The sequence below is a fragment of the Eulemur rufifrons genome, chromosome 6 (assembly GCF_041146395.1).
Source record: "Eulemur rufifrons isolate Redbay chromosome 6, OSU_ERuf_1, whole genome shotgun sequence".
NCBI classification, from domain to species: domain Eukaryota; kingdom Metazoa; phylum Chordata; class Mammalia; order Primates; family Lemuridae; genus Eulemur; species Eulemur rufifrons.
Genome location: NC_090988.1, coordinates 89683000 through 89710076, shown reverse-complemented (window position 1 = coordinate 89710076; position 27077 = coordinate 89683000). Strand labels below are relative to the sequence as shown.

General features: G+C 37.4%; 1 protein-coding gene across 2 annotated transcripts in view; it reads right to left on the bottom strand.

The window, feature by feature from the left end:
- The window catches only part of CSTPP1 (centriolar satellite-associated tubulin polyglutamylase complex regulator 1), a 170646-nt gene that overhangs the window by 79887 nt on the left and 63682 nt on the right, over positions 1-27077 (bottom strand). For both annotated transcript variants that reach the window (XM_069471309.1, XM_069471308.1), the window contains exon 3: positions 5250-5380. In XM_069471309.1, coding sequence (XP_069327410.1) covers positions 5250-5380 — 131 coding nt within the window. The remainder of the gene's footprint in view (positions 1-5249; positions 5381-27077) is intronic.

Sequence of the window (27077 nt, the reverse complement as noted above, 5' to 3'; positions counted from 1 at the left end):
CCTGCTGTTTTCTGGGGGTTCTTTTTCCAACCCACACATGTGCAGTTTGTAGCCAAAGATTTGCATACCCCCTTGCAGCTCTCTGGAGCTCTCTGCCCAACTCCCTCCTCTTTCATATTCTGGCCTGCAAATTCTGGCCATTTAGGCCTCCCTAAACCCCAATCTCTGCTTCCTTAACTCAATAAGACTGCCAAGCTCGCTGATGATCTCCCTCCTTATACTGTTGCTTAGAAATTGCGTCTCAGGGCCCACATTCCCCATTGCCTATTGCCCAATGTCTGAAAACTGTCGTTTCAGATACTCTGATTTTCTAGTTGTTTATAGCAAGAGGACAATTCCCTTTGTAGATACTTTTCCGTGTAGAAGAGGAAGTACCTATCATTATTTTATTAAATGAAATATATGTATATGTGTGTATATATATATATAAAATATACATATATATATTTATACACAAAGCTCAAAATTAAGTTTCAATTGAAAAAAAACTGTGAACAAAAGCTCTTTTGAGCCAGTATCTCTAAACAGAAGTAAAGATTTATATCAAGGGAATATCAATCTTTGCCAGACTTAGAAAATTCAGATTAATCTTTCTACATGAAAAGAATCACCAAAGTGAGAAACTGAATTTTAAAGGCTTTTTACATTTCAATATATCTTTTTGCTTCCAGGAGTCTAAAATTGCCTAGATAGCAAGAGGTTCACTATAGTTTTCATGAGACTATCTAAAATTCAGACATAGGAAAATTAGCATTGTTCAGTACTCAGTTATGCAGAAATGATATTATATCCCTGTACTTGTTAAAAACTGGAATAAATGTTTCTTGTCAAAAGGAATCAGGTCCTTAGTTTTCTACAGGTGGCTTCATTTTTAGACATATTATGCTAAAACTCTACTCTTCTTTTGCTACCTCCCAGAAGAGTTAGTTTCCTCTTGATAATGCTAAAATATGTACATGATGTTCTAAGGAAGTTATCTGTAGAAGAACGATATAGTAGAAGCTCCACTGAGTAGGTACTTGGCATTAATTGAAAAAATAGGGCTCAATAAATCCTTTCCTTTCGAACCTTGCTTCCAAGAGTTTTCATTCAACCTGGATTAAAATTGGGACTGACACATTCAGGGACAGAAAGATATTCTAAGGTTTCCTGGAAAAAACTGAGAATATATTAAAACCATATAACTAAAGATTTTAGGATCACCTAGACAGAAAGTTTATATTTGGTCTTTAAGAAATCAGAGGCTATCTGATTAAGAAGCATAACAATAAATATCCAGCATAAAATCTAAGTCTTGTTTATGGCACAGGAGAAACAGGGAGAACTTGGAGCTGCTGCTTCTCAGCAGCTGGATGAATCACTGGCAGCTGCTATTAGAAAGATAAAGAAATCCACATCTGCTAGAGTCCAAATGCTATACGAATCCCTTGTGCTAGTAAATAAATTCTTGAAGAGGCCCCACTTCTAAATCAGGGGAAAAATTAAGGCTAAAAAATCAAGGCTATCTAAAGACTATTTTCCATAGTTACCTCCATATGCTATATCACAGAAACTAGCTGTATATAGCATTTTTCAATACACTGTTGAGTCTTGAACAATGGGTTTCAACTGTGTAGGTTAATTTATACATGGATTTTTTCCAACCGAATGGGGATTGAAAATACAGCATTCACAGGATTCAAAACCTGTGTATATGGATGGCCAACTTTTCATAAATGTAGGTTTCACAGGGCCAACTGCAGGACTTGAGTATGTACAGATTTTGGTATACATGGGAGTCCTGGAACCAATCCCCATGTATACCAACGGATGACTGTAATAGGTATCCAATAAATATTTGCTGACTCAATAAGGGACTAGGAAAGAACTGGGAAAGAGAAATTCTGATAAAATAGTACAAACTTTACCTATACACTCAAAGCCCCCAGTGTTGTTTATGTAGAGACCAATGAGATAGTTTTTCTGAGCTAGTTCACTTAAAATTGAGTCCACACTGATTTTTAGCTATTAGTGCGTTTATTCCGTAAAGGAAAAGATGCTATCCTCAGTACACTAAGTACTTCTTGCATAAATACTGTAGTAGAGATGGATGATCTCTAGAGTTACATTTCAAAGAAGCAGTGATTGAAGTAAAAATTGTAGAAACAGTGCATTATCCATTAGTAAATTTGGGTTCTATTTCCAGCTTTGCTACTAACCCACTGTGAAATCTTTCTACAAATTACACAATTTCAATACTTACAAATTGAACACAATAAACCTACTTTATCCATTTCTCAAGGATAGTTGAAATGATCTAATAAGATACTGTGTAGAAGGAGTTTTAGAAAAAAAAGTTTCAGTAGCTATATATAAAGTAGCAGTAGCATCAATTAGAGCAGGGTGGGGGATTTTGTACAGTCAAAAGCAGGGAGCGTATTTGTTCACTCACCATAACCTCAGCACCAGGCACATAGTAAGTCTACCAGAAATATTTGTTGAATGAATGAGAAAGTAGGTTAGGCCTTCCTCTTCTTTAAGGTAGGATCACTACAGAAACTGTCTTGGCTGGGCACAGTGGCTCGTGCCTATAATCCTAGCACTCTGGGAGGCAGAGGTGGGAGGACTGCTTGAGGTCAGGAGTTTGAGACCAGCCTGAGCAAGGGTGAGATCCGATCTCTACTAAAAGTATAAAAAATTAGCTGGGCAACTAAACATAGAAAAAAAGTTAGCCAGCCATGGTGGTGCACACCTGTAGTCCCAGCTCCTCAGGAGGCTGAGGCAGGAGGATTGCTTGAGCCCAGGAGTTTGAGGTTGCTGTGAGCTAGGCTGATGCCACAGCACTGTAGCCTGGGCAACAGAGCAAGACTCTGCCCCCCCCAAAAAGAAACAGTCTTACAGGTATTCAATATTTAATTGTAAAAACATGTAATAGGAAAGTGGGAATAAGAACAGGCCCTTGAAAACAGATGTGAAAGAAGGTTTTGATGCAGAGAATCTAAATCTGAAAATTTTGGAGCAATTTAATCTATCTTAATATTCTAAGTATAAGAACCTAGTGTCATTTCTAAAAAGAAACTCCCAATGGAGGTGCTTTCACCTTTCACCTCACCAAGATAGTCTTGATAAAGACAGTTTCAATCAGTGTCTTTCTTAATATTTGCCTTGTAATATAATCAAGAGATGCTAAACCAACAGTATCCAAACATAAAAATGACTTGCATTTTTCAGTGCACAAGGCTTTTCTATCAAGGATTATAAGGTGCTTTGAAAAACTTTACTTTAGGTAACTTTATTCTACTTACCCAAATCTATATTTTTAGAAACTGTCCTGTATTTCCTACTGCTTAATGAAGCTTTTTAGCTTAGTCTGTTTTAAATAACATACTGCATTATTCACAATAGCCAAAAGGTGGAAGCAACTGTAGTGTCCATTAACAGATGAACTGAGGAGCAAAATGTGATATACACACGATTGAATGTTATTCAGGCTTAAAAACGAGGAAAATTCTGACAATGGATGAACTTTGAGGACATTATGCTAAATGAAATAAGCTAGTCACAAAAGAAAAAATATTGTATGATTCTGCTTATATGAGGTACCTAGGGTAGTCAAATTCACAGACAGAAAGCAGAATAGTGGCTTCAAGGGGCTGGAAGGAGGTGGGAATGGAGAGTTAGTTTTTAATGGGGATAGAGTTTCTGTTTAGGGGATGAAAAAGTTCTGGAGATGGATGGTGGGGATGGTTGCGGAACAATGTGAATGTACTTAATGTCACAGAACCGTACAATTACAAATGGTTAAAATGGTAAATTTTATGTTATGTATATTTTACCACAATTAAAAAAAAAAACATTCTCCCCCAACAATCTATTGCCCCTCTAATATTTTTATGTAGTTGCCCAAGCCAAAAACCTGGACATTATCACTGGTCTTTGCATTCACTGTATATATGCCAAATCCAATCACCAAATCCTGTGGATTCTATCCCCGAGAATGCCACTTTCCATCTCCATGGATACTGCCTTAGTTTTGGCTCTTATCTCTCACTCAACTACTCCAAAACTTCTGTTAATATGTTCCCTGCCTCCAGTCTAGGGCATCTTCCACACTACCTTTTGAATGATCTTTCTAGAACTCAGATACCATCACACCACTCTCATATCTAAAAGCCTTCAAGTAATACCCACAGAATAAAATCCAACTTCATTTTTATGGCAAAAAATGGTCTTTTAGGAGCTCTTTTATTCCTTTACAGGCTCATCTACTCTAGTCATTCTGATATTCTGTTTCTTTCTTTTCACTTTTTTCTTTTTCTTTTTTTTGTGGAGATGAGGTCTTGTCATGTCACCTAGGCTGGAGTGCAATGGCCCGATTATAGGTCACTTGTAACATCGAACTGCTGGGCTCAAGTGGTCCTCCTGCCTCAGCCTCCTGAGTAGCTGGGACTACAGATTAGCCACTGAGCCTGGCTAATTTTTTTATTTTGTGGAGACAGGGTCTCACTATGTTGCTCTGGCTGGTCTCAAACTCCTGGCCTCAAGCAATCCTCCTGCCTCAGCCTCCTAGAATGCTGAGATTACAGATGAGAGCCACTGTACCCAGCCTGAGCTTCTGTTTCTTAAATATTCCAGGTTCTTTTATGTTTCAGCATATGTCCTACCTAAAATGCCCTTTTCTCTTTTATCCATATGAATAATTCCTACTCTTCCTTTCCAACTTAGATCAAACAGCCAATTCTCAGGAGAATCCCCAATGTACTTTTCTCTCTCTTCTCTAACAACAGTATCCTCATCCCAACCCCCTATTCATGAGTTTCTTTCTTTGTATTCACATTATTCCTTGTATTTACTGCACAGTATTTTAATATTTGCCACTAGCAAGGGCCCTGGAGCCAGACTGCATGGGTATAAATCTGGGCCCGGCATTTACTATGTTACCTTGTCAAGTTACTCAACTCCTCTGACCCTGGGTTTCATTAGTTACAAAATGGGGATTACAGTATCTACCATAGAGAGCCGTTGTGAAGATTAAATGAGTTACTACCTGTAAAGTGCTCGAAGCTACCATTGGCTCTCAATAGGTATCATTAGTGATGGTGATGGTGGTAGTAATATCTCTGGCATAAGACAGATAGTTCCTCAAAAAGTAAGGTATTCTAAATGCCTTTAGTACCATGCATTCAGTCAGTATTTATAAGGACAAAGGAAAGGTTTGAAAGAAAGGAAGGAAAGAAGGCAAAAAAAAAAAAAAATTTGAGAAGACTTACCACCATTTTTGCCCACAGTTCGGAAGCATCTCCAGAAGGCCCGTAAAAACGATGCCCTGTTGTGGGGGGTGGCTTGGATGAAGCTGAATTCACGAAAGAGAATGTGAGTTCCCTGGCAGACACTGTTAAAACTGCAAAGACAAAAATCAAAAAATCATCATTAGATAAAATACAGAAGACTGGAATCAGAATGAAAAATTGAGACCCGGGAGAACTGCTGCCAAAAACGTGGAAAATCTTTTTATTTTCCCCCAACAAAACTCTAAAATATAGTCCTTCTGTGGGGAAGTTTTTTCATATAATCATGTCCCTCTGAAACCCCTTGAAGTTCAATTCCTCTGAGTGCTTCCCACCTCCCACATATATACACTGAGGAAATTTTAACCAGTCACTACACTAGAGCATCTCATATAGAGGAAAATCTTTCAGTCTTTAACTGGATGCTACTGGCACTCACATTTTTTTTTGAGAATGCTACTTCCTTTCCCCATTTGGAATTAGTTTCCTTACAGATATTCTTTCTGTACTATCCCTGACCTATACCAGCTGCCACAGGGATGAAATGGCTTGTGGGGATATAACTAGCTCAATATGGGGGTGACTACATGTCTCCCTGACAATAACCTCAGAGACAAATCCCATGTACCAAAGAATATAGATGTTCCAAATAGAACACTAAAGGCAAATAGGGTAGAAAGTAGCCCCTAAACGAGAGTATGAAACAAAGCCCCAGGGCCCAAGTGAGTCACTGTTTAAGCTGGGCCAGGGAAGGGAAAAAAATATACTCCGTTGCCTTTGGCTTCTCCTGCCAAAGAAATAAAGGCTGTAGAGTCTGGAGTAATCTAAAAATGGAAACTCCACCAAAGAATAGGCAATTATCCAGTAAACATCCCTACCAGGGCAGACTTCAGGTTCCAGAAAACCCCTAAATTGCCTGACAAGTAAATCGTAAGTGGAAAACATGTTAATCTTTGTGAAGAAGCAGACATTAAACTAAAGATGGCAAGGAATGGAGGGAACAGAGTAATTCCAAATGCCAGTTTTCATTTGTTGACCATTGAAAGGGGAAAAAAAATTCTGAATCTCTGAACTGAAAACAGGAAAAAAATTCAGGAGCCATCTATTTCATTTCCCATCTATTCTATTCCAGACCAACTTCAGGGGGAAATGTCTAACCTGTTTTTAACATACAGTATGTTATCATTTAGGATAAAATTAGTTTCTTCCTGTTAATGTTAACAGCGCTGTATGAAAAAGCAAATTACATACTTTTCTTCCCTCATGGAAAATGAACGTAGAAATCTACTTCCAAGACACTATGAGGACAACATCTGGCAAAGAATTAGGTTAGAAGAGAGGTTTTTAACATGCAATGAAAGTGTTAACCTAACCAGGCAGTTTATGGCAGTGCTGTTGTCTTGAGCAAAGGAAAATGAAAAATATAGCAAATGAGCTGTTACAGGTAAATGCAGTAGGCTACATTTCCAGCAAATGAAGTCTGAAATGATGACATTTGTAGCCTAAATTTATGAAGCTATTCAGCAAAGAATTAGTTTCAAAGTATACTTCATACCCTAAGGGGAAAAAGCTGGTGTCTAGGTCATGGTCTAGGCTGTATTATTATTAAGAACTAATAACAGTGAAATTGCAGCCTTGGTATAGCTTTTTAAGACCATCTCAAATACATTTTACATAAAGTCTTTTCGTGATTCTATCTCCCATGGCCAGGTCCCATCATATCTTACTTATAACTTTCTAATGGTGCTCACAATTTGCTGCCTTGTTTTTTATTGTTGTGTGTGTTTTGTTTTCTGTTTTGCTTTTTTTTTTTTTTTTTTTTTTAAGAGACAGGGCCTTGCTCTGTCACCAGGCTGGAGTGCAGTGGCATGATCATAGCTCACTGCAGCCTCAAACTCCTGGGCTCAAGCAATCCTCCCAGCCCAGCCTCCCGAGTTGTTGGGATTATAGGTGTGAGACAGCACACCTGGCTGCTGCCTTGTTTTTAAGGCACTAGACTTCTTCCCCTTGCTAGACTGCAAGTTCTATGGACTAAGCGCTTACATTTTACTCATTTTGTCTGTTTTCCATTACCTAACACACAGATAACTCCATAAATGTTTGTGCTGGATGATTTACAAAGATAAGAAAAAATAGGTAAGTAATACCAGGTAGAACATATCTTTGCAGTTAGCCACACTGGAAATACTGAAAATCTGTATTTTATAAATTATTCAAAAGTCCAGATCTTTGGTCTGATATTTGTATTATAATATTGCAATGCCAGCTTTGTCTTGATTAGTATTTTTCTAGTATATCTTTATCTATGCCTTTAATATTAACCTTTCCAAGTCATTTTGTTTTAGGTATGTCTCTTCAGTAGATGCTAAATTTTGTTTCTTTACCCAACTTTATAGTCTCTATATGTTAATAAGTGATTTTTAATGTATTTGATGAACTACTGACATCTTATTTTATCTTTCCCGGGAATCATTCTTCTCGGCCTTTCCCCCCCTCTTTTCCTGCTCTCTATCGTGCTAGTAAAGTTTTTCTTTAAAAAAATTCTTTTCTACCCCCTCTGTTAGTTTGAAAGCCATAAACAGAATCTGTAATCTTTTAGTATTAAAATTTAATATAAACAGCTGGGCACATTGGCACACATCTGTAGTCCCAGCTACTTGGGAGGCTGCGGCATGAGGATTGCTTAAGCCCAGGAGTTCGAGTCCAGCCTTGGCAACATAACAAGACCCTATCTTTTTTTTTTAAATTAACATAAATATTTATCCACACATTTTTAAATATCTAAAATTATTCATTTTCTTTGTAACTCTCCAAAACAAGACCAAAGCACACTTTAAATTACTTATGCATACTCTTCTCATCTTCTGATATTATTTTTTAGAATTTGACTTCTACCTTTTTTAAATTGGAAACTTTTAAAAATGTAAAATATACATAATATTTATCATTTTAACCATTTATAAGTGTACAATTCAGTGGCATCAAATATATTCACAATGCTGTGCAACCATCAATGCTATACCCAAAACTTTTTCATCATCCCCAACAAAAACTCTGTATCTGTTAAACAACAACACCTCCTTCATTCTCCCCCCAGATTCTGGTAACCTCTATTCTACTTTCTGTCTCTATAAATCTGCCTATCCTAGGTATTTCATATAAGTGGAATCACATCTGTCCTTCTATGTCTGGCTTATTTCACCAAGAATAATATTTTCAAGGTCCATGCATATTGTGGCATATATCAAAATTTCTTTTCCTTTTAAAGCTGACTAATATTCCATTTTATGTATACGCCACATTTTGTTTATACATTCAATTGCTGATAAACACTAGGGTTATTTCCAGCTTTTGTAAATAATGCTGTAATGATTGCTGTACAAGTATCTGTTCCAGTCCTTGCTTTCAATTCTTTTAAATATATACCTAGGAGTACAATTCCTGAGTCATATGGTAATTCTATGTTTAACCTTTTAAGAAACCACCAAACTGTCTTCCAGAGCAGATATACCATTTACATTCTCACCAGCAATGCACAAGGGTTCCAGTTTCTCTACATCCCCAGCAACATGTTATTTTCCTCTTTTTTAAAATAGCCAACCTAGAGAGTATGAAATGGTATCTCAATATTGTTTTGATTTGCATTTCCCCAATGACTAATGATGTTGAGCATGTCTTCACATATTAGCCATTTGCATATCTTCTTTGCAGAAATGTCTGTTGAAGTTCTTTGCCCATTCTTAAATTGGGTTGTTTGTTGTTGAGTTGTAGGAGTTCTTTACATATTCCAGATACTAATTCCTTATCAGATATATGATTTGCAAATATTTTCTCCTATTCTGTAGGCTATCTTTTTACTTTTCATGATAGTATCCTTTGATGAACAAAAGTTTTTAATTTTGATGAAGTCCAATTTAATTTTTTCATTCCTTGTGCTTTTGGTATCATATCCATGAATTGTTGCCAAATCCATGTCATGAAGATTTCCTCCTATATTTTCTTTTAAGAGTTTTATAGTTTTAGCTTTTAAGTTAGATCTTTTATCCACTTTAATTTTTTTTTTTTTTTTTTTTTGAGACGGAGTCTCACTCTGTTGCCCAGGCTAGAGTGAGTGCCGTGACGTCAGCCTAGCTCACAGCAACCTCAAACTCCTGGGCTCAAGTGATCCTCCTGCCTCAGCCTCCCGAGTAGCTGGGACTACAGGCATGCGCCACCATGCCCGGCTAAGTTTTTCTATATATATTTTTAGTTGGCCAGATAATTTCTTTCTATTTTTGGTAGAGACGAGGTTTTACTCTTCCTCAGCTGGTCTCGAACTCCTGACCTCGAGCGATCCACCCGCCTCAGCCTCCCAGAGTGTTAGGATTACAGGCGTGAGCCACCACGTCCGGCTTAAGAGTTAATTTTTTTTATAAGGTGTTAGGTAAGGGTCCAATTTCATTCTTTTGCATGTAGATATCCAGTTTCCCCAGCAACATTTGTTGAAAAGATTGTCTTTTCCCTATTGAATGCCATCCTCACAGGAAATCAACTGACCATACATATAAGGACTTATTTCTAGTTCCCTAATCTATTCCAGTGGTCTATATGTTTGCCCTTATACCTGTACCATACTGCTTTAATTACCGTGGCCTTGTAGAAAGTTTTGTAGTTGGGAAATTTGAATCCTCCAACTTTATATTCTTTTTCAAGGTTGTCCTGGCTATTCAGGGCCCCTTGCAATTCCATATGAATTTAAGGATTATCATTTCCACTTCTGTCAAAAAGGCTATTGGTATTTTGATGTGGATTATGTTGAATTAGATTGCTTTGGGTAGCACTGACATCTTAACAGTGTTATATCATCCTATCCATGTACATGGGATGGCCATCCATTTATTTAAGTCTTCTGTAATTTCATTCAGCAACATTTTAGAGTTTTCAGTGTGCAAGTCTTTCAGATCCTTGGTTAGATTTATTCCTAAATATTTAATGCTTTTAGGTATTCTTTTAAATGGAATTGCTTTCTTAATTTCCTTTTCAGATTGTTTATTGCTGATGAAACATCAATCTTTCCTCTAAAGTAAACCAAAAATGTTCCTAAAAATATCTTAAAGTCCATACAGAAGTATACCATTAAAAGGTTATGCCCTTTTGATAGGATTAAATCTGCCTTAAACAGATTTCTCCAAGTTGCTGGGGTTTTTTCCCTTGAAGATTTTAATTTTTAAAAGTTTTGAAATACTGTAACATCAAATTTACCAATAAGTTATAAAAGCGCAAGAATTTCTAAGTACCCTTTACCCTGATTACTCAAATGTGAATATTTGCTATATTTGCTCTCGCTCATATACATACACACTCTGTCTTCCTCTCACACACATATGTACACACACAAACACATATATACATATTATTATTTTTCAGAAGAGTAAGTTGTAGACACGATGCATGTTTATCACTACAGTATTTCCTAAAAATAAGGAATTCATTTATATAAAATAGTGTAATGATCAAAATCAGGAAATTAAAATTGGTACAATATTATTATCTAATCTACAGACCTTACTGAGATTTCACCAATTGTCCTAATAATGCCCCTTTTATAACAAAGGAGAATCCAAGATCATACATTGCATTTAATTGTCATGATTCTTTTAATGACTCTTTTAATCTGAAACAATTCCTGAGTCTATCTTTGCATTTCATAACATTGACATTTTTAAAGAGTATAGTAAATCCTCACTTAACATCGTCGATAGGTTCTTGGACACTGCAACTTTAAGTGAAACTTCATACAAGGAAACCAATTTTACTACAGACTAATGGATATAAATAAGAGTTCAGTTCCTACAGCATATTTCTGGTCACAAAAAAACATCACCAAAGACCGAAAACACTTCTGACATTAAAGAATGAAATAAATGTGAGCTATACATACACTTAAGAAAGACTAACAAAAACAAGTAAGATAATTATTTTTTTTTTTTTTTTTTTGTTGAGACAGAGTCTCACTTTGTTGCCCAGGCTAGAGTGAGTGCCGTGGCGTCAGCTTAGCTCACAGCAACCTCAGACTCCTGGGCTTAAGCGATCCTACTGCCTCAGCCTCCCAAGTAGCTGGGACTACAGGCATGCGCCACTATGCCCGGCTAATTTTTTCTATATAGATTTTTAGTTGTCCATATAATGTCTTTCTATTTTTAGTAGAGACGGGGTCTCGCTCAGGCTGGTCTCGAACTCCTGACCTTGAGCAATCCACCCGCCTCGGCCTCCCAGAGTGCTAGGATTACAGGCGTGAGCCACCGCGACCGGCTAAGTAAGATAATTATTTACCCAATTATTCTAGTTCAGGATTATGGGTGGCTGGAGCCTATCCTGGCAGCTCAGGGTGCAAGGCAGGAACCACTCTGGAAAGGCCCATCCCATCACTCACACACACTCTCACACTCAGACTGGGACCATTTAGAAATGCCTAACATGCACATCTTTGGGTTGTGGAAGGAACTGGAGTACTAGGAGAAAACCCACACAGACACAGGGAGAACGTGCAAACTCCACACAGACAGTGGCCAACCAGGAACTGATTTTTTTCCTTATCAAAGTTATACGGAAAATTACATTGAATGAAACAATGTCATTTGAGGACCTGCTGTCCAGGCTACATTGTAGAATGTACTTCAATTTGGGTTTGTCTGATGCTTCCTCATGATTAGATTCAGGTTATGCCCTTTTGACAGGATTATCACAAAAGTGATGCTGATATCACAAAAGTGATGCTGAGTTGTCAGTGCATCACATCAGGAGGTACTTGCTCTTGATTGGTTACTGGTGGTATAACTTTGATTATTTGGTTAAAGCAGCATCTGCCAAGTTTTTCCACTGTAAAGTTATCCTTTGTAATGAATAAGTATCTTGTGGAGAGAGATTTTGAAGCTATGGGAATATACTATTACTCTTCAAACTTTCATTCACTAACTTCTGCATCTATTAATTTTTGCCAGAAGCAACAGTCATAATGGTTTTGCCAAATGGTGATTGTTTTCTTAATTATATCATTTCATCTACATTTTTAAGTGGACCTTCTACAATAAGGAAGAGCTTTTCCTTCTTATTATTTATATCAGTGTGCACTCATGGTTTCTTACTTTATTCAATAGTTTATAATCTTTTACTATCATTATTCATTTTTATGCTCAAATGATCCCAGATTTGGCTATGGAAGCCCTTCAGGGTGACTTCTATGTCCTTTTAACATGTTCACATAATTCTTCAATTACTTCCTTCCTTTTTGATGGCATAAGATGTTCCAGGATCACCTTGTTCTTTCCCTACCCTACCCTAGAACCAGCCATTTCTCCAAGAGCCCCAGTTGCTTTTACTAAAGAACAGTGTTTAGAAACCAATATCTAGGTGTGTTTATTGCTCCATGTGTGTCATTGCTTCTAGGCTTGGAGAATACAGGGTTAAGAAACAGATGAAGGTTTTTATATACACATATATTACATATGTACACACACATCTATATCCATTTCTATGTATCTATCTATAGACATATATTAAATCCCATTAGTACACACTGATTCAATTCCAATTCAACACTACAGAATACATTCTGTCCTTTCCCCTTTCCATATCCGAAACTTCCTTTTTCCCACAGTGAGAAATCTGGTTTCTATTATCTATAATATATTTATTTATTGCTTAATCCTAAAATGTAATGCAATGACTAACCCATTCTTCTGTGAAAAAGAAGCCTACTAATTAGAGTTTAATACTTGTTTAGAGTTATTTTTAGTCTGACGGTATGTAGTCCAAATATTGTGTTCAAAAGCTCCTTAGAGGCCGAAGCAGGCAGATGGTTTGAGCTCAGGAGTTCGAGACCAGCCTGAGCAAGAGCAAGACCCCGTCTCTACTGGAAAAAAAAAAAAAAATAGAAAGAAATTAGCTGGATAGCTAAAAATAAATATATATATAAACAATTAGCCGGGCATGGTGGCACATGCCTGTAGTCCCAGCTACTCGGGAGGCTGAGGCAGAAGGGTTGTTTGAGCCCAGGAGTTTGAGGCTGCTGTGAACTAGGCCGATGCCACAGCACTCTAGCCCAGGCAACAGAGTGAGACTCTGTCTCAAAAAAAAAAAAAACCAAAAAAAAAAAAAACAACCTCCTTAGGTTAGCCTCCTCAATCCCTTCAGTATGGTTATGTAATTTATTAGAAATACAGTTTTCCTCATTTGCTTCTATTTGTATTCAAACAGAATACAAAGGTAGGGTCCCCAACCTTATTGATTATATAAATTTTTATCACTTGTGTAAATGAAACATTAACAGAGTTCCAACAGGAAGATCTGTACAAAAAGTACTTTCAGAAAAGTGACCTTTTCCCCCACTCTACTTTTATTTTTCACTCCCTTCCACTAAAACCCTATAGGTAATGAATCTCACTGGTCTCTGGTTTATTGTTTCTGTGTGCATATTTTTTCTGAAATGAGCAGATAACATGTACATACAGTTGACCCCTGAACAACATGAGTTTGAACTGCATGTATCCACATATATGTGGATTTTTTCCAGTAAATATATTGGAAAATTTGGAGAGATTTGTGACAATTTGAAAAACACTTGCAAACTACAACGTAGCCTAGAAATGTTGAAAAATTAAGAAAAAGTTTTGTCATGAATACAAAAAATATATATAGATATTAGTCTATTTTATCATTTACTACCAGAAGGTATACACAAATCTATTATAAAAAGTTAAAATTTATTAAAACTTACGCACACACTTACAGACCATACATGGTGCCATTTGCAGTTGAGAGAAATGTAAACAAACATAAACATACAGCATTAAATCATAACTGCATAAAATGAACTGTATACATACTGTACTATAATAATTTTATAGTCACCTCCTGTTGCTATTGCAGTGAGCTCAAGAGTTGCGTGTATCCCCTTAAAACGTGACATTAATCAGCTCCTCATGAGTAGTTCATCTCTCCAGTAAATTGTGTACTTCAGCAAAAAAGGATGTCTTATGGTTCTCTCATTTTTCATCATGTTTAGCACAACACCATAAACTTTGAATAACATCATGAGATTTATAGTTAGTGCCACTTAGTGATGCTGGAAGTGCTCTCAAGAAGCAGAGAAAAGTCACAACTTTACAAGACAAAGTTGAATTGCTTGATATATACTATACATTGAGGTCTGCAGCTGTGGTTGCCTGCCATTTCAAGATAAATGAATCTAGCATAAGGACCATTGTAAAAGAAGAAAAGGAAATTTGTGAAGTTGTCACTGCAGCTATGCCAGCAGGTGCAAAACCCTTACACTTTTTGTGAAATACCTTTTTATCTCATCTTGAGAATGCAGCTTCTTTTTTTTTTTTTTTTTAGACAGTTTCACTCTGTTGCCCTGGATAGAGTACAGTGGCATCATCACAGCTCCATTGTGCAACTTCCAACTCCTGGGCTGAAGTGATCCCCCTGCCTCAGCCTCCTGAGCAGGTGGGACACTACAGGCACATGTCACCATGCCTGGCTCATTTTTTGTAGAGATGAAGTCTCGCTCGCTCTTGCACAGGCTGGTCTGAAACTCCTGAGTGCAAGTGACCCTCCCACCTCGGCCTCCCAGAGTGCTAGGATTACAGGTGTGAGCTACTACTGCGCCCGGTGAGAATGCAGCTTTTGTGTGGCTGCAGGATTGCTATAAGGCAGGCATACATATAGACTTTAATATGATTCGAGAAAAAGTGAAGCCATTATATGACAACTTAAAGCAAAAGTAAGGTGAATGATCTAAACCTGGAGGATTTAATGCCAGCAAATGATGGTTTGATAATCTTAGAAAAAGGTTTGGCTTTAAAAATGTCAAGATAACAAGCGAAGCAGCTTCTGCCAACCAAGAGGCAGCAGACGAGTTCCCAGACACCATTAAGAAAATTGTTGAGGAGACTGGGTGCAGTGGCTCATGTCTGTAATCCCAGCACTTTGGGAGGCCATGGTGGGAGGATTGCTTGAGGCCAGAAGCATATAGTCCAAATCAGCCTGGGTAACATAGCAAGACCTCTGTCTCTAGAAAAATTAAAAAAATTAGTCAGGTGCAGTGGCATGCATCTGTAGACCCAGTTACTTGAAAGGCTGAGGCAGGAGGATTGCTTGAGCCTAGGAGTTTGAGGTTATAGTGAGCTATGATCATGCCACTGCTCAAGCCTGGGCAACAGAGCAACACCCTGTCTCTAAAAAAAAAAAAAAGAAAGAAAAAAGAAAATTATTGAGGAGAAAGATATCTGCCTAAACAAGTTTTTAATGCAGATGAAAGTGCCTTATTCTGGGGAAAAAAAGGATACAATGGATACTTATTAGTAAGGAAGAGAAGTGAGCACCGGGATTTAAGGAAGGAAGGAATAGGCTAACTACTGTTTTGTGCAAATGAAACAGTTTGAGTTTATGATCAGGACTTCCCTTATCTATAAAACTGCTAATTCCCAAGCCTTGAAAGGAAAAGATAAACATCAGCTGCCAATTTTGGTTGTATAACAAGAAGACCTGGACAATGAGAATGCTTTTTCTGGATTGGTTTCATTGATGCTTTGTTACCGAAGTCAGGAAGTACCTTGCCAGTGTAGACTGCCTTTTAAAGTTCTTTTGATATTGGAAAATACCCCTGGCCACCCAGAACCCCATGAGTTCCACACCAAAGGTATCAAAGTGGTCTATTTATCCCCAAACACAACATCTCTAATTCAGCCTCTAGATCAGGGGGTCATGAGGACCTTAAAGGCTCATTACTGTGAAGGAGAAGTTTCCCTTCACCCAGGAAGGTTCAATGAAAGAAACTTAGCTTAATCATTCACAATAAGGCAGATTAATAAGAGAAAGAAGTTTATTTACCTTGCGCATGGGGAGAATCACAGAGTGATTATCCAGTATCTCAATGGGATCCAGAGATTTATATACCCTCATACTCTCATTTTAGAGGGGAGGGGAAGATGAAGAATATATAGGTAATTCTGTTTAGGGGCAATAAATGGTTACTAGGGAGAATGAATGGATGGGGGAAACAGACTGACTTGTAAATGATTCTCTTTGTAAATTAAATTAACCTGAGAGACAGGTATTATGTTTAAAATGATTTGGATTAGGTCTGGTTGATCTTTCCTGTAATATATTGAGATATCAGGGAAGGGAAGGGAAGTCGATTGTTCTTTTGATGGATTTATCTGGTTTTATGTGGATGCAGTAGTCCCCAACCTTTTTGGCGCCAGGGACCAGTTTCATGGAAGACAATTTTTCCATGGATGAAGCAGTTGGGAGCGGGGGCTGGGAGGTGGCATGTGGAGCTCTGTGGCCCGGTCCCTAACATGCCACGGACCAGTACCAGTCTGAGGTCAGAGGCTTAGGGACCACAGAGGTAGAGGGAATGCCCCCTTCAATGCTTGTTGATCTCTAAGGGCAAATATTCTTTATACTAAGGAGTCTTATTTTGGGGTGAAATTTCCTGAGCTCCCTCATTACACACAGTAGTACTCTACGGAAAGGACTAGCAACACTATGCAAGAGAACCCTGATAGAACATCGTGAAAATCTGGAAGATTATACTATTGAAGACGCCATCATTGTTATAGAAAAAGCCATGAAAGCCAACATGCCTGAAACAATAAATTCCTGCTGGTGAAAACTATGTCCAGATGTTGTACATGACTTCACAGAATTTACAACAGAGCCAATCAAGGAAATCATGAAAGAGACTGTGGATATGGCAAAAAAGGTAGGGGGTGAAGTGTTTCAAGATATAGATCTTGGAGAAATTTAAGAGCCAATACATACCAAACCAGAAGAATTAGCAGAAAATGACTTGATGGAGATGAGTGCTCTGAACCAGTGCCAGAAATGAAGAAGACATAGAAGAAAGAGTGCCAGAAAACAAATTGACATCAGACAATCTGGCAGAAGGGTTCTGATTACTCAAGACTGTTTTTGACGTCTTCCACGACATGAACCCTTCTATGATATGGGCACTAAAACTAAAGCAAATGGTGGAAGAAGGACTAGTTCCACATAGCAACATTTTTAAAGAAATGAAAAAGCAAAAAAGTCAGACAGAACTTATGATACAGTTCCATAAAGCTACATACTCTGAATGTGCTTGCCACTCCTGCTTCCCCTTCCCCCTCCTCCATTCTCCTCCTTTTCCTCCTCCTTAGCCTACTCAACATGAAGGCAAGTAAGACCTTTATGATGATCCACTTCTACTTAATGAATAAATATATTTTCTCTTCCTTCTGATTTTCTTTCTTTCTTTTTTCTTTTTCTTTTTTCAGAGATGGGGTCTTATTTTGTCACCCAGGGTTGGCTGGAGTGCAGTTACATGATCACAGCTCACTGCAGCCTCAAACTTCTGGGCTCAAATGATTCTCTTGCCTCAGACTCCTGAGTAGATGGGACTGCAAACATGTACCGCCATACATGGCTAATTGTTAATTTTTTTGTAGAGATAGTGTCTTACCATGTTGTCCAGGATGGTCTTGAACTCTTGGCGTGATCCTCCCACCTTGGCCTCCCAAAGTGCTGGGATTCCAACAGACCTGAGCCACTATGCCCAGGCCTTATGATTTTCTTAATAACATTTCCTTTTCTCTAGCTTACTTTATTATAAGGATACCAGAAGCTTTTCGAATAAAAAACAGTCAATTAACACATATTTTTGTATATACAACAGTAGGCCATTAATAGTTATGTTTTAATGGAGTCCAAAGTTATACATGGATTTTTTACTGCATTGGGGGTGGGGTTGGCACTCCTGACCCCTAAGTTGTTCAAGGGTCAATTGCATTTTTATTTCCCCTTCTTTTTTACATAAAGGTAGCATAATACAGATATTTGTTTGTCTAATTCATATGGATCTGATTGTATCTTTTTAAGCTGTCATGAATAAGAAGTTCAGGAAATCTCTCTATGAATCCTCTAGCCACAAGAAACCAGACACATCAAAATTAAAATTTCTTTGTGAATTATATATTTTTAATCTTACAAGGTAGAAACTAATTTATTAAAATCAAATGGTCTAAGTACAAAGTTCTCAAATTTATTTTATTTGTTATTATTTTTTTTGAGACAGGGTCTCACTCTGTTGCCCCAGCTAGAGTGCAGTGACATCATCATAGCTCATTGCAACCTCAAACTCCTGGGCTCAAGCAAACCTCCTCCCTCAGCCTCCCGAGTAGCTGGGACTACAGGCATGCCCTACCATGCCTGCCCAGTTAATTTTTCCATTTTTTGCAGAAATGGGGTCTTGCTCTTGCTCAGGCTGATCTCAAACTCTTGGCTTCAAGCAATCTTCCTGCCATGGCCTCTCAGAGTGCTAGGATTACAGGTATGAGCCATAGCACCCAACCTCAAATTGATTTTAACAATAAAATAAAATAATTAAATTATGTAGTTTTCTCACTTTATTAGCTTAATTTTTTTTTTCTGTAGAGACAGGGTCTTGCTATGTTGCCCAGGCTGGTCTCAAACTCTTGGCTTTAAGTTACCCTCTTGCCTGGGCTTCTCAAAGTGCTGGGATTATAGGCATGAGCCATCAGACCCAGCCATTAGCTTAATATTTAATTAACTCTAGGGTACTTTTCTCCAATAATGTATCAAGAAATGCAGCAGGAACTGTGTTAAAAAATGAATGATTTTATAATGAGATATTTGTAAATATGTTAATGTGAATTCTTGATACAATTTTATGTTCTCATTTAGTAACAAAGGCTGTTTATACAGCAAAAGTCATAAAGAATTCTATTAAGTGGTATCTGCTTTCTCCTGAAAAACTAAAGATGTAAATTCTAGGAATTTGCTTATGATGTCAATTCTACACAAACATCTTAACTTTGGATTTTAACTAGCAAAAAGCAAGAGTTGATTTAAATTACTTTGCTGAAGTGGCCAGTAGCTCAAGGATTACCAAGGAAATAATGAAATATAAATGTAATCATAGTAGATCTAGCTATTCACATTCCACATATAGAAGTAGTAAAGATAAGGACAAAAGGACCAAATTAAAATATTCCAGCTCATTCTCAGCGTGCAAAGAGGCAAAAGTTCAAAACTCCTACAACACTGCATGTCCTCCTTGCTCTTACTCAAACTGAAAATGGCCAGTGTGCTGTGATCTACACAGTTCAACTGGATTACAGTAGTTCAGAGTCTTCTTAGGTCATTCTCTCATCTCCTTCTTTCTTTCTAAAGCCAGGCCAGCTCATTAGAAGGGACTATCTTCTGTTCTGTTAGAATTGGGATTGTTTTCTGCTGTTTTAAGACAAGCTTTTTTTTTTTTTTTTTTTTTTGCAAGGAATCCTAAATAGAGCTACCAAGAAGGAAAATATGGGAACAGTTCACACCCAGCTATGCAGCACAAACTGGCCATACCAAGGTGATACAAACACAGAATATGGATCAGCCTCTGAAAAACAAATAAAATCAAAGACCTACAATATCTTGAGAAGAATCATGATCTAAAGTATCCTTTCGTTGCTTCTATAAGCAGGAGGAAAAAAGATATTCTCAATTGGGGTGGGTGGTGGGAAAGAAAACTTCTGTGGTATATTTTCTACTCACAGGTTGGCAAACTAGAGTTTTATTCCCTAAAATGTCACCAAACTCCAAAGATGTATTCCTGTGGCATGATTTGGTCTCCTGAACTAACAATCCCTGAATTTGTTCTTTCCTTCCTTGTGAAATTCAGATGCAGCATAAAAGCCTTAAATGTTTTCTTTCCATTGCCTATCTGCTACAGAATTTGGCAATGCTAACTTGAAGAGAGAAATCAGTGGTGCACATCAGCTTGATCTATGCTGCAGAACCCCAAAGTAGTTTATCCCAGCCTCTTTCTTATACAGTGCTACAAAAAAGTTTCTGCACAAAAATTTAATACAGTATTTCTAAGAACTTCTAATTCGCTACCGGGATGTTGTCATTAATATCTATTATTCTATTGTTCAAACATACAATACACCAACTATCGGAAAAAGTAAGTATTCTGTATCCCAGGATAAATTTGATGAAGTATGGTTTTAACATATAGTGTATTTGGAATGAGCTTCTACCCACAGATATGCATCAAATGAATTGTTGTGTTCATTGATTGTAGGATTTCTGTTGGCCACAAAGAAATAAGTGTAAGTGGTACAGAAAATAGAGATCTGCCACACTGCAGGTGAACACTCACAATCTTTTTCATCTTCTCATTGCCAGCATTGGCTCAACTAGAAATAGAATATCCCAGATCTTTGGCTTCTTTAAAAAATCCCAAGTTTAGGAAGAAATACAACAGGGATTAATCAATCTTCAGGCACTGTCTAGGGATAGGTGAACCAATGTGTGAGAACTGAGTTGCCACTGTGGTAAATGATCTGCAACAGCAAAAAAAAAAAACAAAAACTAAATCAGCTTATCAGTTCACTTTAAGGCCTTAAGCATCGGCATTTCATACCAAGATTTTTTTTCTGCCTCAGTAATCCTCAGTAGTAGAGCTAGTTTTCAGACTATGACATCAGTGAGATTATATTTTACTGCATTATAAAGAGAGAAACTCATGAGGACAGCCTCACAGGCCCTGACAGCTATGAAAAGCTTCCACAATGGGAAGCATAAGCAATGCTGAGATTTCTTTCCTTGGCCACTTCAAGTGGTCTTCTGTCATCAAACTCCAAAAAGAATCTTCTTAAAATAGCAGTGGAATAGAGCACTTGTCCCACCCTTGGCTGCTGCTAAGACAGTGTTTCTAGACAGGGCGATCACCAGGCAAATTCTCCCAAAGCCTATGAAAAGGACCTAGTTATCATGTGCTGTGTCTCTGAAAGAAAGCTGCCCCCCATTGGATCTTTGTTTATAATTTAGTTAAAACCCTGCCAGAGTTAAAAAATGTTTCAAATTCCCTCTTAAAGCCTTCAAACTTCAAAACTTATTGCTGAAGGCCTGGTATGCTACAGTAAACTCCCAATTGTATACCTACCACATAAGGTCCTTACCCACCTAGTATCAGTGGAGAAGCAAGATGATTCATTAACATCTGCTTCCCCCTTGCAGCTTTAAGTGTGAAGAAACATTTTTTTTTTTTAAATAAGGTTGCTTACTCTAGGCCAGCAGGAACAGGGAAATAATGTGCCTCATCATGGAAAATCAATGCATAGAGCACAGGGAAAAGGTTACTGCAGACCTACCCTTTATAGCATGTTAGAAATTTAAATTATAAAAAGAATGTGGGAAGTTAAAAATGCTTTTCATATGCTATATAAAAATGGAAACAAAATTGTGTGTACATCACAATGCTAACTATTTTAAAGTAGATCTGCATAAGGAAAATGATTAAAAATTAAGAGACATGAATTGTGTTTCTTCATTGTACTATATGCCGTTGGCTTGTTATTGATTTTTTCCTGTCTTCCAGATATTCTGTAATGTTGCATGTCACATTTTTTAATAAAACATTTTTTAAAACGGCAATTACCATAAACCTCTAGTTTGTCTTGTTTCTACAAGGTCCCTGAGCTCTGTTACCAAGGCCTCTAAGCTGAGCTCTTTGATAACAGAGCTTCCAGGAGTTTGCTTAATTTCACTTGAAATCCAGAGTAATTGTGTTTTCATGCTTTCTCTGGGGAAACATCTCCTGGCTTTATAGGAAAAGTTTCTGGACAAAGACTGTTTCTCTTTATAATGTTATAGCATTTAACATTATGTCTCTGTTACATCTCACCGTTTGCTACATGTTACCTCTCACATTCTTTCTTATGTGGTCTCTAAACCTGTCATCTGTTATTTCTTTCTCTTTATCTCTTTCAACCTCTGTATCTCCTTCATCAACTGGCTCACCCTGTCTGTACCATTTTCTGCTGCTACCACTGAAGCTGAAATTTAATTGCAGGTGAAGTTCTCCTCAGTCATCTGCAGATCCTGCCATTCCTTCCCCACAGTGTGATTCCTCTCTACCTCCAGACCTCAAACTAGCTTTTGTCTGTTTAAATGCCAGATTATACATCATATTTTCAACTAACATCTTCTCTGTTTTCCTCCTTAGCTTTTTGAATTCAATACTAATTTCTTTCCAGGTTTTGCCTACCCACTGCACTTCTGTGCTTTGTATTACACTAGACAACTTTTTTTTTTAAGGGGGGGGCTGTCTCATTATGTTGCCCAGGCAGAATGCAGTGGCTATTCACAGGCATAGTCATAGTACACTGCAGCCTCAAATTCTTGGGCTCAAGCAAATCCTCCTGCCTCAGCCTCCCAAGTAGCTGGGACTAAAGGCATGCACCACCACACCTGGCTAGACAACATTTTAAGGTAAATTTTATTCTATTTTCTGCCTGCAGCTATAGCTTTTAGGTCCTTTTATTTAATATGTCATCCTTTTATTCTCACTAGGATTCCAAACATGTTCCCATGAATATCACCTGCAGATTTCATTGAAAGTCCAACACTATTTTTATGGGTCCCTTAAATATTACAACCCTTCCTCAGTACCACCTCATTCAAGAGCTGGAAGTGTTAAATTTGTTGAGTCTCCTGATTCAAAGTCCAGCAAGTAATTCTCAAACCATCATCCTTTGTTCATACTCAAGATGATTATGAGTTAGGTTGAAAAAAATACTTCATACAAATGTGTTAGTAATAGGCCAACTCTTCTTGGAATTGATCATAATTCAAAATGATAAAAAAAAAGAATACAAAAAAAACCCCAAAATGATAATAAAATTGAAAGGGTTTTGGGATGCACGGTTTATTCCTTTAGAGCCACCCACATCAGACTTGCTGCTAATGATTCTATTCACCTCTTCATGGTTATTATCTCAAGTCCTATATTACTTTATTACCATTATTTCCAGAGTCACCTTCTTTTCATTATTTGGTGTTATTTCCAAAGTTGGTCTTCATTTTTAGAAAATAAATGCAGAGCCATGCATACTTATCTTCTAAAGCTACTAGTAAATCCACGAGTATTTTTCCAAGTACTCATTTTCCTGACTTTAGCTAAAAGCTATTTTGAATTGTTTTACCTTTCCAAGTTCAAGTCCATTACATTAACTAGGAACTCCTAAAATAAGAGCACTATAGGCATACATGATTTAAAGTTATTATCTTAATGATTCCATATTCTATCATAGAAAAAGAATCATTTCTTCCTGATATCTTTTAAAAGTCCCTTCAAATTTTCTTAACTCATTAGATTTCAGTGTCATTTGATTTGTATTCTTATTTCCAACAGATAATTTTATTTCTAAAGATATATGAGTAAAGAACTCTAGATACAAGCAGGATCTTGCACCAAACCCTTGTAAACAGATGAGACTATAATGTATTATTTGGGTAAAGACCACAGAGAAAGAGGTGCCACAAAATTTCCAAAGATCCTGGTATATTTGCTCCAGGAAATCTTAAAGGAAGAACATAAATTTAACAAGGGGCTTACCTGTTCCCTGAATACCTGTTTGTCAGGTAAGGTCTTGAATTCATTCATATAAAACTTTCTCTGTGACATAAACTTTCTTAGTATTGGCTTATTTTAGGATATGAGCACTCTGTAATTCTCTACTTGGTGCCATTTAACCAATTGCCAACCTTCTAAGGACCAAAGAACATTTCTCAATATTCTTTTGTGATTGAGCATTACAAAGCAGCTATAGACAGAAGACCTTAATGAAAATCCACATTGAAAACTCACTTTTCCTGCCAAACTTTTAAAGATTTAGTTTAAGTAAGGAATAAAAAAGAACAAGTGGGACACAAACAGTAACTTGAACATAAACTTGTAACTTAGAAAGTAAGATATTGGTAGAATTACCATATCATTCAGCAATTCCACTTCTGGGTATATAATCAAAAGAAGTGAAAGCAGGGACATGGACAGATATTTGTGTACCCGTGTTCACAGCACTTTTATTTACAATAGCCAAAAGGTGAAAGCCACCCTAGCGTCCATTGACAGACACATGAACAGATAAGCAAAATGTGATATATTCATATAATGAAATATTATTCTGCCTTGAAAAGGAAGGAAATTCTGATACATGTTACAACATGGATGAACTTTGAAGACATTATGCTAAATGAAATAAAACTGCTGGGTGCCAGGAGTTTGAGACCAGCCCGGTAACATAGCAAGACCACATCTTTTTAAAAAAAAAAAAAATCAGCTGGGCATGGCGATGCACCCCGTAGTCAGTCCTAGCTACTTGGGAGGCTGAGGTGGGACGATCACTTGAGCCCAGGAGTTCGAGGTTATAGTGAGGTCTGATCACACCACTGCACCCTAGCCTGGGCAACAGAGCAAGAGCCTGATGCAAAAAAAAAAAAAAAAAGAGGAAGGAAAAAGGAAAGGAAACAGGAAAGGAAAGGAAAGGCAAAGGGACCAGTCACAAAAAGACAAATATTGTATGAGTCCACTCATATGAGGGACCTAGAGTAGTCACATTCATAGAGAGAGAAAGTAGCATGGTGGTTGCTAGGAGCTAGAGAGTAGGAGGGAATGGGGAGTAAGTATTTAACGGGTATAGAGTTTCAGTTTAGGAAGATGAAAATGTTCTGGAAATGGACAGTGGTTATGGTTGCAGAACAATGAGAGTGTACTTAGTGCCACAGAACTATATATTTAAAAAATAGTTACAAAAGTAAGTTTTATGTTACCTATATTTTACCATAATTTCTTTTAAAAAGTAAGATATTGGTGTCAAACATCCAGTATGCATATTTATAGAATGGCCTAATGGAATGAAAAATTGGAAGTTATAAACAAAAAAATTTTGCGTAGTTCTGAAGGAAAAATGACTATGATTTGCTATTAAAAGTTTAGACCAAGGACAGTAGCACTGGCATCATTTAGAAGCCTGTTAGAAATCAGAATCTCAGGCCCATTCCAGACCAACTAGAGCCGATTCTGCATTTTAACAAGATCCCCAGGTGATTCATATGCACAGTAAAGTTGGAGAAGCACTCATATGGGGCAAAGCTTCTTAGCTGTATGACTTTGGGCAAGATATGTAACCACTTTGTGCCTCGATTATTTTTTATCTGTAAAATGGTGATAATAGGAATGCTTACTACATAAGGTTGCCAAAGATTAAATGTGTTAATAATGCATGCTATATAATGCCTGGCACATTCAGGAATGATTAGCTGTCCTTATTACTTTGCTGTGGAGAAAATCCATGTAAGTTGGTTTCAGGGACTTTTCCAAAAATATTAGTCTTAGGAAGTCAATATTTTCCAGAGGATATGAATGGTGCCTGGCTTTAAGAGATAATTGTAAAAAACGATATATGAGAGATAATAGTTTTGGCAAAGTTTGAAGAAATGGAAATAACTTTCTTCAGAAGATCCAATGTAGAATAGAGATGTCAAATTTATTCACAATGGGGCAATTAAGTATGGAAGGACCAGACTAATATTATTTACAAAATATGAATGGAATGGAAGTAGCTTTTAATGAGATGATGTCGTGTTTTTAAGATATTTGGGGGGCTAAGTGTTATGTTTTTCACATGTCTGAAATCCTTTCATGGGATATTAACTTTCAGCTGATATTTCATAAATATACATGACTCATGTGATAAAGAGCCAAATATTTGGATAAGGGAATAAAGTAGAAGAGAATAAAATATTGACAAGGTGGGGAGACAAAAAGGACAGCTACACAGGCGCCCGTAAACTGCTAGGCCCTGGGCCATAATTCTGAGAAGATGTCACTGAGTTCCTAACCTAATTTCTCTGGCAGGAGATCTCTCCTTGTCCCAGAAAAGACTTTTGGAGACAGAGGGGATTAAAAAAAATAATATTGTTAAGAAGTGAGGTTGCTGGGCTTGCACTTTACTAGCCGGAATCCCTTTATCTTTCTTGAGAGCCCCCCAGATCTCTTTTATTCTAGGTCAGTAATTTAACACTCTCAGCTCTCAATTCAAAGCCTGTAATGACCTTGCTGTGCTGAATTATTAGCCCAGGATATAGAAAGAGAGAGAGAGGGAGGAAAAAAAAACCCTTAAAAACAACAGAGGCCTTTTGATCAGAGCACCAAACTGCAGTTTGCTGTAACTCAAGCTGCCCATTCTTATATGGCAGGAATTAAGGACTCCCCCTGCCAGGCAGGACCCTATTAAAAGACAATAGCTGTTTGAAAAGGGTAAGCAAGTTGATATGGATATAATAGGCCACATATGGGGGCCCCTTTCTACTCTGAAATAAAGCTCCTTCTTAGAGTTGTGAGCTGGGAAATCCAGTATTCAGTAAGGCAGGAGAAGGAGGTATAATAGATGAGAGTGAGTAGCCATGCAGAAATGCTTGAAGGTGCTTCAGGAGAAAGGGAGGAGAGCCTGGGGAAGCCTGCAGAGATGAGCATCAATCACTGAGGATAGAGGCCTTCAGGATGACCAGGTGCTCTTTGGTTCCCAAGAGATATTAGAGCCAATCATGGCAAAGATTTGGCTAGAACCAATACTGTGGTTAGTTTCTCTAATGGGTTAACAACAACAAAAAACCCAAGAAGCAAAGTAGTAAGCTCTTGCCAGAAATGATGCAGCTGGCAAAAAGTAATCCTTTCTGTCTTATTTTATACAACCTAACATGTCAATATCTTAAACTCATGAGGAATACCATCTACTGCCACTAAATGTTCTTGTTATCTCTTGGATGGGATTTAAAAAAAAAAAAAAAAAAAGAGCCTGAAAAGCCTGCAAAACAGAGACAGAGAACTCCAAAGAAATCTCTTGCCTGCAAACTATCAGGTCATTAAATATGAAATGTCCGATTTTGAATCAAAAGCGTAGTTTATTATATCTCAAACAAGAAGCAGTA